The sequence below is a fragment of the Toxorhynchites rutilus genome, chromosome 3, assembly GCF_029784135.1.
Source record: "Toxorhynchites rutilus septentrionalis strain SRP chromosome 3, ASM2978413v1, whole genome shotgun sequence".
In the NCBI taxonomy this organism is placed as follows: Eukaryota; Metazoa; Arthropoda; class Insecta; order Diptera; family Culicidae; genus Toxorhynchites; species Toxorhynchites rutilus.
The window spans coordinates 99,537,447-99,553,227 of record NC_073746.1 but is presented as its reverse complement, the minus strand read 5'-3'; the positions used below and the strand labels follow the sequence as shown (position 1 = coordinate 99,553,227).

The 15,781-nt window shown below is 37.8% G+C and overlaps 1 protein-coding gene across 1 annotated transcript in view; it reads right to left on the bottom strand.

Moving 5' to 3' along the window:
- Positions 1-15,781, bottom strand: part of LOC129772853 (kinesin-like protein CG14535) — a 458,100-nt gene that overhangs the window by 332,623 nt on the left and 109,696 nt on the right. The window contains exons 2-3 of the mRNA XM_055776367.1: positions 9,711-9,904; positions 9,315-9,369 (exon numbers count right to left, since the gene is read on the bottom strand). Coding sequence (XP_055632342.1) covers positions 9,315-9,369; positions 9,711-9,841 — 186 coding nt within the window. The 5' untranslated portion in view covers positions 9,842-9,904. The remainder of the gene's footprint in view (positions 1-9,314; positions 9,370-9,710; positions 9,905-15,781) is intronic.

Here is a 15,781-nt window from a genome sequence, read left to right as displayed (position 1 = left end):
TGTTGCCTTAAAGCTGCTCTGTTCTTGATGCGGGTTTTCTGATTGTCGTGAGCAGCTTTGCAAGCCAACTCGAGCACTCCGACGGCCGATACTCTATAATCGCTGTTAGGTATACTGGTGCTCCGGCACCAATCCGTTCGGCCTAGTTACCCTTGCGGAGCAATCAGTGAATGCGACCAAGAGGGAACTGGAGACCTGCACGGTTCGAGTGAGACTTTGCCTTTCCCTTAACTTGTCCTCCTTTGTTACGTCCACGATGCCGATGCCGTACAACCAGACAGGTTTACGGTTTGAAAGAAAATAAGATATTTTTTTGGGGTCCGCGTGTTTTATACTCTAGCGGTACACACTCACAGGATAGAGACAAATCGGCAGACTCATCCAGAGGGGCAAGTCCAACGAGACGAACGAATGGGCGTTAAAAGAGAGCGATGGCAAAAAAATACATTCATTACAATTTGTTCGCTCGTTGGATTCACATGCAGGCTAAAAAGGTCCTTTTCAGGATCACAAAATTATCTTCAATCTAAAGAGTTTATTGTTTTGTTATCACTCGATATCCCCATCTTGTTCAGCTAAACCTTTCTGTTTAGCGATTGCATTTGCCACTCGCCACAGCTTTCACAGTTGGAAAATTTCTTCCCATCCAGCTTGTGACATATTTTACAGTAAATTACATTCAATGGCACGTCGCATTACCACCACTCAGTATCGGATTGGAGGTAATTTTAACCTGTCATTGAACATTTGCGATGACAGTGGTACAGTGTCGACTTTCGATGTGGGGTCATAATTTGGACCCCGAACTCTATGTTTACAAAAATGTCCAACTAAATATGTCGCATTACTGGTCCGTCCAATTAGCTAAATGTCGAGATAAGTGTAAATTACTGTACTTTCAATCTAGAAGCAATTTAAGAATTGGTGAAAATCAATATGCTCAGAACAACTGCCAAATTCACATACTCATCATATCCTGGCAAATAAATTATGAAAAAATCAATTTGTGTTTTATTATTATTTTGGATAATGTTTTAGAAAGCATTGAACTGTATTTCCTAAACTCTTTTTTGGAAGGTTTAATGGCCCTGAAAAGCGCCTTGTTTTATGGAATGGTTCCAATTTAGAAAACTTAGTACTCGTGGTTTTGAAAAAAAACCATTTCGAACGCCCTCGATGTCGCCTTGTTCTGGATTTGCCACCAAAGCAGTTTGTATAAAGAACAAACTTTTTTCTTCTGCTACCTGATGCCGTTTTGCGATTGCGTTTGCCACTCGCCACTCGCTGCAACTGCCTGTTGTTGTCTTGATGCGAGTACAAGCGAGTACGAAAGTACTCAACGCCAAAAAATACCCCCGACTTGCACGTAATTGCAAAGCGGATTCCCCCAGGCACATTGATTTTGAAGTCCGTTTTAGGGAAACACAACTCGGTGCGAACAAAAATACCCCCGACTTGCATGTATATTTTCAAAGCGGATTTCCATAGGTACATCGATTTTGAAGTGTGTTGGGGAAACCGTAAATCGGACCAATCAAAACTTGGCAGTTAGGGCGTTTAGATAAAGCTTGACATTTTATTGTTTGTTCATCTTATTGTTATTGTTATTGTATTTATTGTTCATCTCATGAAAAATAAAATTTTATTAATTGTGATAGACGCGTAGAAATATTTCCTATCAATTAATGCAAACATCTTTCCGATCTGTTAAGAAATGTTCGAGTTATAAGCATTCGAAATACGGGTAGGTTTAGCACTAAAAAACGGCAGAACAAATGTATGGGAAAAATGAAGTTCTTCCAGTTTTCATGAATTTAAACCATTTAGAGATTAGCGAATTGTAATGTATAGCATATCAAACAAATCTCAGAGAATTTCCGATTCGATTGGTATTCAAATCATGAGAATTCGTTCACAGTGAAAATAGTTATTACCGTGAACTTTATTTCATAAAAACGTGACCTTTTTTCTGATTTGGCAGCCTTCCTGAAAGACTTAGTTCTACGTCTAAAATATGCAGACATGCAGAATAGATGTGTGAATGTGATCTTTAATCATCCATTCCTATATCCGACAGTTGTGCTCTATACTAGCTTACATCACAGAATCATTCTTATTTTAGGATTGTGTGATACTGAAAAAAAAATATGTTTGTACACTTATCTACACAATAGAAATTTTCATCATAACATAAATAAATTTACATACCAATTATGAGAACACCTGTAATACTAACCTCGAGCCAACCGCGAGTAATCGGTTACATATTACTAACATAGTTGTAAGACAAAAATTGTCAAAATAGTGGACTCCCGGCCCCGTCAGGCTAACGCCACATGTGCCTTAATAAAAAATATATTTTGGGAAAAAAAAAATAAATAAATTTGTCGAGCTCTTGGAGTGCGGCTTGTGCAACATGGGGCCTGGCGATCTCGTGAAGGAGTATAGTTTGATCTAGGGATACCATCTGGTCGGAGTTGAAAATCAGGACACCTGTCATAGTTACGATTATTACCAAACAATTGTGATTCTTTCAGATATCTGTATAGTATCTGTATGAATAAAAATGGAAGGCTAAATGTGTTGGTAAGCGGAACACACCAGGAGGGAATTTGAGCCGACTATATTTTGCTGTATTCGTCTCTTCCCGTAAAACAATTTAATGTTATGGCTAATATTTTTGTAAAGCTTTGAGAGAAAGTTAAAAAATCAGTTGCCATGTGTTCTACAATGACATCTGTAGGGATACTAAGTTTGACTAGTTCACTGGGTTGTGGACGGGACACTATTCGACGATTCGATTCGATTTTTGATGCGTACTGTGTGAACTTTCTGTGTATAAAGAGGCTGAAGCTATCGGTGTATTCAGTCTAATCCCTCCTTCGTTCGGTATAGAGACAAAAGGATTACTACATCTATTATTTGCTTTATGCTGTATGCAAATTAGATTTTGAGATGATAAAAATCTGTGCGATAACGTGTGGGCATAGGTAAATCATTTAGGGTACCGGGTCTATAATTGACCTAAGTTTGAACAACATCGTTAAAAACACGTGAAATTTATTTATTTAACATAAGGTAAATGATTTTGGTTTGTCCAGACGAAAATATAATCATGGTTTGTCCACGTTTTTAAATGGTCTAGTTCAGCGCACCTGTGTCAAATCAGGTACATATTCCAATATTTCAAAACATATAAATAATATTGTCTTCTTCATGATTTACAGTAGTTTTATAGTATATTTTTACGGATTCACATGTTTTAAAGAATTCTAAAATCCATATTCTATTGGTGTCAATGCACCCCGATGACCTCAATTTTGATAATGTTGTTTTGTCCACATGATTTCTATGGCAACCGCTTGGCGCGCTGCAGTTTGTCTATTGTGTCCTTCGCGCATAGCAGAAATAAAGTTTCTCTGTGTTGAGAGTGTTGAGGTGAACACTTTTGAAATGCCCAAGAAAAGGCAATATTCTGAAGAAAGCTCAAATTATGAATGGATCCATATGATGACAGTAAACTCAAGCAATGAGAAATGCAATATCTACTTGTGAATACGAATGTTTTCATTCAAAAATGGTGATTTCTAAAACCGGACAAACCATGATCTGAGGTGGTCAAACCTTGACCATAATTCCTCTTTAAGGAAAATGGATAAAAAACATAAAAATTATAAATTCTACCTTATGGTAGAATTACAAACTAGAGACATAGGACTTTTCAACTAGCCCAAACTCATCTTGATTATATGTGATTTTCATGAAGAAAAATCGAGTTGCATTTACTAGTTGCGTGAAAACACCCTAAATTGGATAAACCAAGATTATTCACCCTATTTCTTACCCTTACCCTATCATCAGTTTCAGAGTTATCAAACATCAAGCGCAATAGTACCGAAGTATAAATTTTCTAAGCGGCTGGATTGCTGCACCACATAGTTCAGCATAGATTTGGAAGTGGATGCCAATCGAATATTCTGGTATTCTTTCGGTGTTTGGATATGCTTTTCAAAAATCAGACACTTTCGGTTAGACATTCGAAAAAAAAAACTATCCGCTGCGGGGCGTGTCATCGATGTCATAGGCGTGTTTTAGACTCGCCTATGACACCTTCTTTATACACGTCTTCTTTCTCCCGACGATATGTTCCGTTATCAATCACGCTCTGTATCGAACACTCTGTAATAGCAATCGATAACAGTTATTACAACCATTCTCCTTAGGGGCTTTGGATCCTCTACTCTGGTTCTCAATAGTTTCATGCAGTCTTCCATGTTTCACAAAAAACACTGCGTCCGGGATAAACATGTCCACGCTGCTGTTCACAGTTTTGTGTTTGAGTACAAACATGATTTTTTCGTACCTATGTTTGAAAATGTGACATGTTTGTATTCGTAGTATGTTTGGACATACGATGTTTAATCCCAATGTTTCACATGATGTTCGAACATGGTGTACAGTTTCTCTTGCATTTTCCCAAGCACCGGCTGTGCGTAGAGTAGAAGAAGCGAATTGGACACCACACCACCACCACTCAACGCGTGGTGTGTTGGTATGTTGACATGGAAAAAATGCTTTCCTATCATGACAATGGGTGCTTCGTCTAAAATATTGGGCAAATAAAATAAACCTCCTTTTTCTGTTCTGAACAAAATAAACATCGATTGATATCAGAGTTTTTCACATTTGATATCATTATTTAGTGCACGCATCAATTTATGTATTGAATTCATGTAACATTCGCTATTATTAGCTATTTGAAAAAGTACTAAAATTGAATAGAGCGTGGCGGGGATGTTTAGTTACCCACAACAAATTTTTATTACAGTATTTCTATAATTTTAATCGAATATAAAGTACCAGAATTATTCAGCAGTGACATGTTAGGCGTGACGCTAACCACTCGACCAGGGAAGCAACAATTTTGGCTGGATCTTTGAATACAAATGGCCAATACTGTTTGTTCGCGACAAACGCGACCCGAGCTATAAATCGAGCGAAGAAGAGGAGAAGAAAGGATAATGCAATCGCATGCACATATAGCATATGTAGTGCAGTGTAAGTGTAGCTTTTAGTTTTTCCCTTCATTCAGTTTGTGATAACATCGAGAAATTAATGGTGTGCTTTAGCCGCTGAAATTTCTCTGCTGGTTCTGCTGTGTGCCGCTGAAGGTTGCATCTAAAACAAATTTTTGGGTATTTTTTTTTTGGTCAGCATTTATACGACGTCGCCCGCTGTGCTGTCGGCTCTCCAGACTTTAATTGCCAACATGCACGCAAAAAAAATTCAGAGAAAGCTTCTTTCTCTTCAGAGAATGTTTTCTTTGCACGAAACCAAGGATTATTTAATCAGACTTGCAAAATATGCATAAACTCATAACCTCTTAGCTCGTGCAATTTTTGTAATGCGAAATTTCAAGTTCGTTTCTGTGAAAAAGTATTCTACGAAGAAATGTTTTGGGATGAATAATTTCTTTCCGTGTATGAAATGAAACGAAACGAAAGCAATAAATACTGCGACATCGGGTAATATGTTTGTACATGATGTTCTTGAATTATAAACATCGTGTTTGTTTTCACATGTTTATGTTTGTGTATCATTGTTCGTGTTTGGGATAGACATTCAACACTAGCGAAAATCATGTTCGAATTCAAACAAAAACATGGAATTTTCACATCGCGTGGACATGTGTAAGTGTTTTTCGGAAGACTGGTTTCATGTTCTTTTTCGGACATGCTACTATAGAGATCCGTCATGCGCTGGCGGAGTTTTTTTATTCCACATTCTTCGTGAGCGAGTAAAAAATAGCAACAAAAATGGTCAAAAGAAACACTACTATCAAATAAATATCAAAATATAAAAAATGGGTAGGTTATATCTATGATATAACCGCAAGGTTGACTTGGAACTACCTTAGCTTAGCAATCATTTGTTTCCATTGATTAAATTTTTGATGCAATGAAACAATTCCCGAATTCAATTGAATTCAATATATTAGCTTTATGAGTAAAAAGATTGTATAATGCCATGTATGGTCAATTCATGCATTCATATGAAGGTATATCCTTCAATGCAATAATGAATAACCGTGCCAAAGCGTTGTGTTCGTACCCGCTTTTGTAATCCGTGTAAGGAAAACACTTTTCGTAGTGCAAAAAGAAATGGGGGTGCAGAAGCCACCTGGCTAGCATGAACCAACAACTTCAACTTTTACTTTTCATACTATAGAGGCTTTATTCGTCTCTAGTGTCTGTACGATTTTCCCAGGTTCCTAAGTTTAAGAGACTGTGTTAAGGAGACATATTCTAGTTTGCACAAAGTCAAGCGTGTACAAAAGTACTCGAAGTTTGCATTTATTTGCAGAGCAGATTTTCCCACACATCTTGGTTCTAAAGTCTGTGTTGGGGAAACACATTTCAGTCGGAACAAAAATACCCCAGACTTTCATGTATTTGCAATGCCTATTTCCCCACGCTCCATGGATTTGAAGTCTGTGTTAGGGAAACACATTTTAGTCGGAACAAAAATGCCCCCGACCTTCATGTATTTGCAATGCCGATCTCTCAAACGTTCCTTGGTTTCGAAGTTTGTGTTAGGGAACACATTTTGGTGAGAACAAAAGTCCCCATACTTCCATGTATTTGCAATGACGATTTCCTCAAGGCAGCTTGGTTTTGATGGCTGTGTTAGGGAAACTGTAGATCGGGCCAATCAAAATGAGGCAGTTAGAGCATTTAGATAACGATTAACATTTACCGTTATTCAATTACTTATCTAATGAAAAATAATATTTTATCAATTGCGATAGAAGCGTAGAAATAATCCCTATCAATTGATGGAAACATCTTTCCGATCCAGTAAGAAATGTTCGAATTATAAGCATTCGGAATCTTTCATTCTTTCCTGCATGTTCTGTGTTTGTGTTTTCATGTTACCCCCCATATTCTCAGGTTAGACGTAGTCCCACGTCAAAAATTCGAGTTAGAAAGAAAAGAAAGAGGATACAGGTTAGGTTTGATGCAGTGCAATAAATACGAAATTTTTCAAGTTTTATTTAAATGAAACCATATTTTCTAAAGGCTCTAGAAGAAAAGATCCTCAGATATTGTTTCACAGTAATGTTCGAGTGCTGGGAAACGTTATTTTGATCTGCTCGAATTAATAATGAATGGTTTAATTCGTTATTTTATGAACTACATATAAATACTACTCGAATCATCGAAATTCAATTGCTCAGGCATTGGAATAGCTAAAAAAAATAATCTTAGATACATCACAGCCGAACTTCTTTAAATAAAACTATTTTACTGGATCTAGTTTTCTTCTCAAGTTTCTTAAAGAGCAATCTTCCAGTTTTTTGAAAAATTAATATTGGCAACTCTGTGTGAGACTGCTTTTTGATCTCGATGAAAACCAAAGAAGAGTATGTGTCGAAAATGTTCATTTTTGTCTCCTGAGTATTCATTTGTTCATTCCATTTGTAAGCCTGAAAACTAATGAAAATTTGAATAACTAAAAAATACAATTAACATAGTTTTGTAGAACAGCAAAAGTTTCTTTCGATTGAATACTTACCCTTTGTCAAACAGCAAATAAATTTATTTATTTATTTATTTATTATTCGACACCATCCGACAATAAGTCTTAATGGTAAAATAAACTTGAACTTAGATTGGGAAAAGCCACCTTGAGCAAACGTTAAATTTGAACTCAAAGCGGCATAAAAACCCAATATCTTTTCACAATGGTATACAAAATAAAATAGTTTTTATAGGCGAATAACAAAGATGGATAACAATTATGACAATACTATACTACGCATACATTTCACAGTTGCACACAAAATATTCTAAAAGGAAAATAAATTTCCACGACGATTATATTCTAACGCCATCTGACGAATAGGTTCTTGAAGACCATAATTAGTGCGATGCGCATCAACCCGCAGTAGATGTTGGTTCCGTCGAGGCCGAACAGGGCAGTAAAACTGAAGTCGTGACAGAATAGCAGGGCAATCGAAGCACCCCGATAGGATTTTATGGACAGTCTTTACGGTAATATCCTTGCGTCGCTGCTCGAGAGGAGCTATGCCAACTAGCTGACAAAGATCTTCCTACGGTGGCAAATTGTCATAATTTCTCCAAGGCAGCATGCGGCAAATTCTACGAATGAACTTTTTGTATCCTTTCAATTCGAAGTAGCCAGTACTCACAGAACTTATTCCCCAACCCAGTACATCCCGTCTCAATGGGTTGATACAAGTTGAAACAGCGTTTCAAGAATGCACAATGGTCCAAGAGATGCATTTAAGTGGAAATTAGCATTTAGAACTCGACAGTTATTCTCTAGACAAAAGCTGCCTTCGACAAATCATGAAAAAAAAAGTTATTTTACTCTATCTTTTACATTTAAAATTCTGCATCAAAATTGTCTTCGTACGATTTTTAGAGCTTATCAATACCAACATTTTGCGATGCAGAATTTGTCAATATCTAATCCTGCTCAAAGTTATTGATGGGTTTTCACATAAAAACTCATGATTTCAATTTTAATTTATTCAAATACACAAAATAGCACATATTATAAAGAGTGAAATTTGTTCTTTCAAATTCCGTCAACAAACATTTTTTATATTTGCCCCAGAAAGAATGGCAAGCAATTGAAGAGAGCGTATTTTTTGGGAAGAAATATCAATAACTTTGAGTGAAGTGAGATATTGACAATTTCTGCATCGCAAAATGTTTGTATCAATATGTTCTAAAAGTCTTTCGAAGACAGTTTGTATGTAGAGTTTGAAATATAAAAGTTAGAGCAAAAAAATTTTTATTTTAATGGTAACCCCAACGCAAATTAGGAAAAAGACGCTATATCGGTTATTTTAAGAGATAGGAAAAAACTTTGTTCTACAAAGATGTTTTAAATAACTGGAACTACAACATTGTCGAACTATGTTTACCTCTATCTATAGAGATAAGATAGTTAGGTTTTTTATTTCATCAAAAATGTTGGTCACCATATTTTTGGCAACATGAAAATGAGCGCTCTATCATATGTAACAACTTTGTCGAAGACAGTTTTTGTCTAGAGAATAACTGTCGAGCTCTAAATGCTAATTTCCATTTAAATGCATCTCCTGGACCATTGTGGAATGGCCTAAAAATTTCAACTTCGCAAACTGTTTCTCAATTTTTTTCATCTAATGAACATAAAAGTATAAAATAAACAATGGTAAATGTCTAACCGTTTATCTAATGAACGTTTGAATATATATTGAATACCACCCTTTCCTCATTTTCCCGCCTCGTAATACTCACGAATGTAGGCTGCATCATAGCGCTTTCCAGTTTCGGCAGGCAAGTGGCTTTTCCGCTGCAAATGATAGAAACAGCAAAAGAAGAACACAATATTATGCTGAGTTGTATAAAGTATTGTAGGAAAACAGGGGAATTCGGGTGCGCTGCAGTGCGAAGGCAAATGCTGATGCTGACGCATCGGGAAATTAAAGCCTGACTGTTATGCAGCCAGCACTACGTTAAATGCATAGCGCGACACGATGACGTTTTAAAGTACCATTCATGCGCTCGCTTTAAACTCTAAAACTCGCGCCTTTCATCACTATCGGCTTTTGCCTTCGTTTATGCTCAGGCAACCACCGACTGAATGACGACTGACTGGGCTGAGCCGGTAGACAAGATGAGATGCATACTTACAGTTTCGTCTCTTGCTGAACGCCGATTTGTTGCGGCTGCGACTGGACGGAGGGAATGTTTGCTTTGACGGGTAGTTTCCGGCGTGTTGACGATGCTGACTGCAGAATCTTTGTGCCATTCTTGCGGTCCATTTTCAGTCGAATCGAGGCGGGAGATTCACTCTTTCAACCGCACTTAGGGGCAGCCCATTGAAACTGAGGGTGGGAGGAGCATAATTCAGTACTGGGGAATTAATCGTGCATTCTAAAATGATTATTCTGTGGTCGATATTGATTAGAGAGAAATTTAGAAAAGTATTACAAACATAGAATTACTTCACCAAGCGGAGTACTGTGACGCAATTCGATCATTCACATAAAAGAACAGTCATAGCGTAACCATTCGTGTAACTTCCGGTGAGCCGCTCATTGGAAGGCGGCCGAAGACAAACATGTGCGTTGATGTAAGTCAGAAAATAGTACTTTTTTACCGATCCAGTCGTGCTATTGCACATCGAGTAAACCTCTTCCAGACTTGGGGGAGGCAGCAGAGTACGACAGTCGAGACTTCAAACGCGTGAACCCGTAATGAGATGTATATGGCCCAGAAATGCGAACGTGCGTACGTTGTGTACGTCTCTCCACGCGCGGCGTAAACAAACTTGATAATTGTTTACATTCTTCAACCGAACCTTCGGCATTAGTCTCGCCGAAGTTCATAAATAAATGCGTGTGTTCATGTTGGGAATAGTAAAAAAAGAGCTATCACACACGGAAGCAAAACGGCAGCGGCATTCTAAACACGTCCAGATTGATGGTGGGAATAATGGGGGAGAAGTTGAATTTTTTAGCTGGAGGTGAGTGATAGATATTTACAATATTTTTTTTATTTCAATCGTATAGTTCGATGAATAAAAAATCTTAACAGTGTTGAATGAATTAGTGATTTTTTTCGTCCACCATTTTTCAAGCAAAAAGATTTTTTACACTTTTTATTTGAAAATATCTCTCAATTTGAAGGAATTTGCAACAAGAAGAATCATATCAATGTATTTTCTTGTGGAGCCCAGTAATGGTGCACAAATGCACTATATTAAGTGACCTTTGATAATTCAATCTTCTCAATATTCCACTTTCCCCAAATTCTTACGATAGTGTATCATTAACATTTCAAAGTAGTTAGATCACAGAGGCCACGTTAGAGGATAACATGTCAATTTGCAAACATTCGTTGGATATTTTGATGGATGGAACTTTTTTCGATAAACAGAATCATACGTCCTTCATCAGTGATCAACGTTTCATCATGTTTCAGAATTCATTCGTCGAATATGAGATAAACATATCAAAATCAATGGTAGGTTCTTGATGATATTGAAGCATCTAACTTTGGTATTACTATCAATTACCTGAAGGATCAACTTTTTCAACAACAACTATAATTCACTCCTTGGAACATTTGTTTGCGTATTTTTTATCACGTTTTATCACGTTTGGTGCAATATGTTGGGCTATCATCAGAAATATGGAAAACACCTTCTGGATTGAAGTCAGCAAACATTAGAGGTAAAGTATCAGATTTGAACCGCGCAGCGCCTCCCACATCAACAGCTTTGTAAACCATCAGTCACTCGCCTTGATTATTTTTTTTTTAAATTGAGAATATTTCCACACTACATAAAATACAACTTCATTGCAGTTCATCATGATTGCACTGTGAAAGGCGAAAAAGCGAAAATAGTCGCAATATGAAATAGCAGGTATGAGTAAACGGAACGGCGAAGTGTAGCTACAAGAACAAAACATTGACACATTGCAAGATTTCTACACAAAGATGAACCATGAACTGCAAAACTTAGACGAATGGTTGAAATGGAAAAAACTAAAGTTAAACATATACAAAACAAAGTACATGGTAGTACCCACACGCAATTTTGGCAATGAAGGTCTTAGTATAAATATTGATCGATAAAATATCTTGGCGTTATTCTTGGCGAAACGCTGCACTTCGATGAACATATTAACTATACTATAAAGAAGGCAGCTCAAAAATGTGGAGTGCTTTGTAGAATAAATCGATTCTTGACTTTTGAAAGTAAAATCACGATCTACAAAGCGCTGATCGCTCCACATTTTGATTATTGTGCATCTGTGCTATTTCTCGTGAATAAGAGGCAGATGCAACGAATGCAAATTGTGCAAAATAAGGCAATGCGCCTGATATTGAGATGTGATCGACTAACTCCACGAAGATTTATGCTCGATTGCCTGCAATGGATGTCAGTGGGACAGCGGATTAAATATTGCACGCTTACGTTCATACATAAGATGACTAACGGGATGACACCGAATTATTTACAAAACACGACAACGTATGGAAGAGACATGCATCGATATAACACAAGACAAGCAAACGACCTCAGAACCATGAACTTTCGAATGTCATGTACCCAAAGCTCACTTTTTTATAGAGGATATAGACTATACAACACATTACCAAATGAAGCAAAGATAGCAGCAAGCCTTCGAACGTTACGTAGTATTTGTAAAGAGTTTTTGAAACATGATCTAGATTTTTAACCCAGTATGCAATGTTAATCAATGTTAGTGTGTAAGATGACGAAGTTATAACGGATATTTGTGTTTCTTATCTTAAGACTATGATGATGATGGTATGTTAATTGTTTGTTTAGTTTTGCAATATATTCTTTTCCTTCAGTCGTGGACCCAAATTCAACTTCAAACAATAGTTTGAGCCCGCGCGCGGTGACAGACGCAAAGAAGCAGGAGATTCAACACAAGTAAATGCAATTTCTCTCGAATAAAATAAAAAAAAACATTCCAATGGGCCTAATGTGGAACCAGAATACTCGTAAATTCATCTTCTCAACTGATAATTATAACGAGATTTTCCTGTGTTGTGGCGGATCTCATTGCAGAGTCAGGTTGACACGTTACACCCTGGGTTGAATGTAGGGCCTGAAGTATCGGCTGGAATTAGGCTTAGGTTTGCTCAGCTGTCTGGTCTCGATCACATTTGCAGAAGGTTTTTGCATCAATTGATAGGAAATATATCTACGCATCTATCATAACGAATAACATTTCATTTTTCTTGAGATAAATAATTGAATAATTGTGAAATATCAAGCATTGTCAAAATGCACTATGTGCTCATTTTTTATTGGTCCATTTTGTGCTTCTCAAATCGTACCGACCAAAACGGGCAACCAGAGCAGCAGCGAAATAGAATGAAGCACGATTGGAAAGGAAAAAGAAAAAATATGAACGAAGCATTGGTCGCAGTCTCACACATGCGTAATTCTCGAGCCAGCCAGTCAGCTTAAAAATCCCCGCTCCGCTGCCGTAACGATCATTCTTTGTGTGGACACCGACTGGACAACATCGTTGCTGGACGGGCTGGACGGCAAGGGATCGAGTGCCTTTCTCAAGGCAAGAGGGCGAATGTGGTAGCGCTGGAGTAGAAAGAGTAGAGTTTTCAAAGGGCCTTTCTCAAGGCTAGAGACGAATGAACTGCAAAAGTTTAAAGTCTCTATAATACAATACCTTCCTTCCTTCCGTAACGATCATTCTTTGTGTGGACACCGACTGAACAACATCGTTGCTGGACGAGCTGGATGGCGAGGGATCGAGTGCCTTTCTCAAGGCAATGGGGGCGGAGGTGTAATGAAGGAGTTAGAGTCGAGTTTTAAGGGCCTTTCTCAAGGCTAGAGACGAATGAACTAAAAAGTTTAAAGTCTCTATATTACAAAACCACCACCACCACCACCGTAACGATCATTCTCATCCGAACCGTACACCACATCGTTTCGCATGACATCACATCAACAGACCAACACAAGCAGCCATGGTTGGATTTGGCAAAGGAGGAAAAGTGAAGGGAAAGGCAAAATCCCGCCCGAACCGTGTTAGTCTGGAGTTCCACGCAAGGGTAGCTAGGCCGAGCGCGTTAGTACCAGTGAATCAGTCCACCTAGCCGGCGTTATATAGTTTCGGCCGCCGAAGTGGAAAAGCTGCTCGCGACGATAAGAAAACCCGCATTCAGAACAGACCACATTCGGTTCGATGGACATCAAGACAACACAACAGGCAGTTGCAGCGAGTGGCGAGTGGCAAACGCAATCGCAAAACGACAGCAGGTAGCAGAAGAAAAAAGTTTGTTCTTTATACAATCTGCTTTGGTGGCAAAACCAGAACAAGGCGGCACCGAGGGCGTTCGAAATGGTTTTTTTCAAAAGTACAAAAGTAAAAAGTTTTCTAAATTGGAACCATTCCATAAAACACGGCGCTTATCAGGGCCATTAAACCTTTCAAAATAGAGTTTACGAAATACAGTTCAATGCATTCTAAAATAATATCCAAAATAATAATAAAACACAAATTGATTTTTTTATAATTTGTTTGCCAGGATATGATGAGTATGTGAATTTGGCAGTTGTTCTGAGCTTATTGATGGTTGGGGACTTTCCCGATTATTCAATTTTCACCAATTCTTAAATTGCTTCTAGATTGAAAGTACAGTAATTTATATTTAGCTCGACATTGAGCTAATTGGATGGATCTGTAATGCGACATTTTTGTAAACATAGAGTTCGGGGTCCAAATTATGACCCCACTGTACCACTGTCATCGGAAATGTTCAATTACAGGTTTAAATCGTCTCAAATGCGACACTGAGTGTTTCTCCGGAACGTCGCATTAAATGTAATTTACTGAACAACATGTCACAAGCTGGATGGGAAGAAATTTTCCAACTGTGAAAGCTGTGGCGAGTGGCAAACGCAATAGCTAAACAGGAAGGTTTAACCGAACAAGATGGGGATATCGAGTGATTAAACAGTAAACTAATCCATTTTTCAGGTAGATAGGTAGGTATTCACGTAGGAGATGAAAATAAAACAATATATTTAAAATATATATTTAACAAAAGCTGTCCCCTTTGTATAGTCCTACGTCACTCCGGTTATGTCCCCGACATTACCCACCCGTCTTTTTTCGGGTTGGAAATTTTCTTGACATGCCTTGAGATAAGTAATGGGCCTGAAGTATCGGCTAGAGTTAGGCTTGGGTTTGCTCAGCTGCTTGAACTCGGAAACGATCGCATCGTGGCCGGGGATCTAATAAAGCGGAAATTCCCTTGTAAATTCTTGGCTAATACTGACATAGGTATTGGGTTCAATTCCCGATCGGTCTAGGGTCTTCCCGGGGTGGAAATTCCCTCGCCATGCCATGGAATCAATACATTCATATAATGGCTTGTTCTTTCGATTAGTAATCTATGCCTGAGAGATAACCAGTCCGTTTTCTTTTCAATTTAGCTTGTCTACTGGTTAGTTAGCAAAAAATGTAAATACCGTAATATAATTATTATCAATAAGATAAATCGTTCCGCTCAAACCTTTGCAGGGGAAAGAGGTGGGACCATCATCATTAAAATAAAAAGTCACAGGAAGGTTGTGTCCGAGACACGACCGCATAGTTGACGTAGGATTCCGTTAGACTATCCGTTGATTTTGGATATGTTTGAAGAATTACATCATCATATTTTTTGATAATGATTTGGTGGCCTCCTGAAAAGGTTGGGTAGTGTTTGTTCACTCCACCAGTGTTTACCGAGTGATGATGACAGAAAGATGGTAAGCAGTCGTTGGATGGTGCGTATCTGTTAGGGACCCGCCGCATGTGTCGTCAATTTCGACTAATCAGAAGTGGGTATTTCCGTTAGAATAGGGGTTGAGATTTTCAATTATTCGATAGTTAGTTGACATATTTTATTTTCTTCAATATAAAAAATTGTTATGGAATGCCGAAATCGATTAACGCAAAAAATTCATCAATCCATCATGAAATGACTGAGCAATAAGCGTTTGAAATTGGACAATTTTCACGATGTGCTCGATTTTCGATTTTCAATTTGTACCCCAATATGTTCCCAAAAGACGTAATCCTACGTCAAAAAAAACATGTACTTATAGAACCTCGGTTATAGAGTTATTCCTCGATAAAATAGTCAAAAAGAGCCGATTTTGATCCGACCTTCTACGTTTTTTTTCAACTTTGTACGGAACATAACAG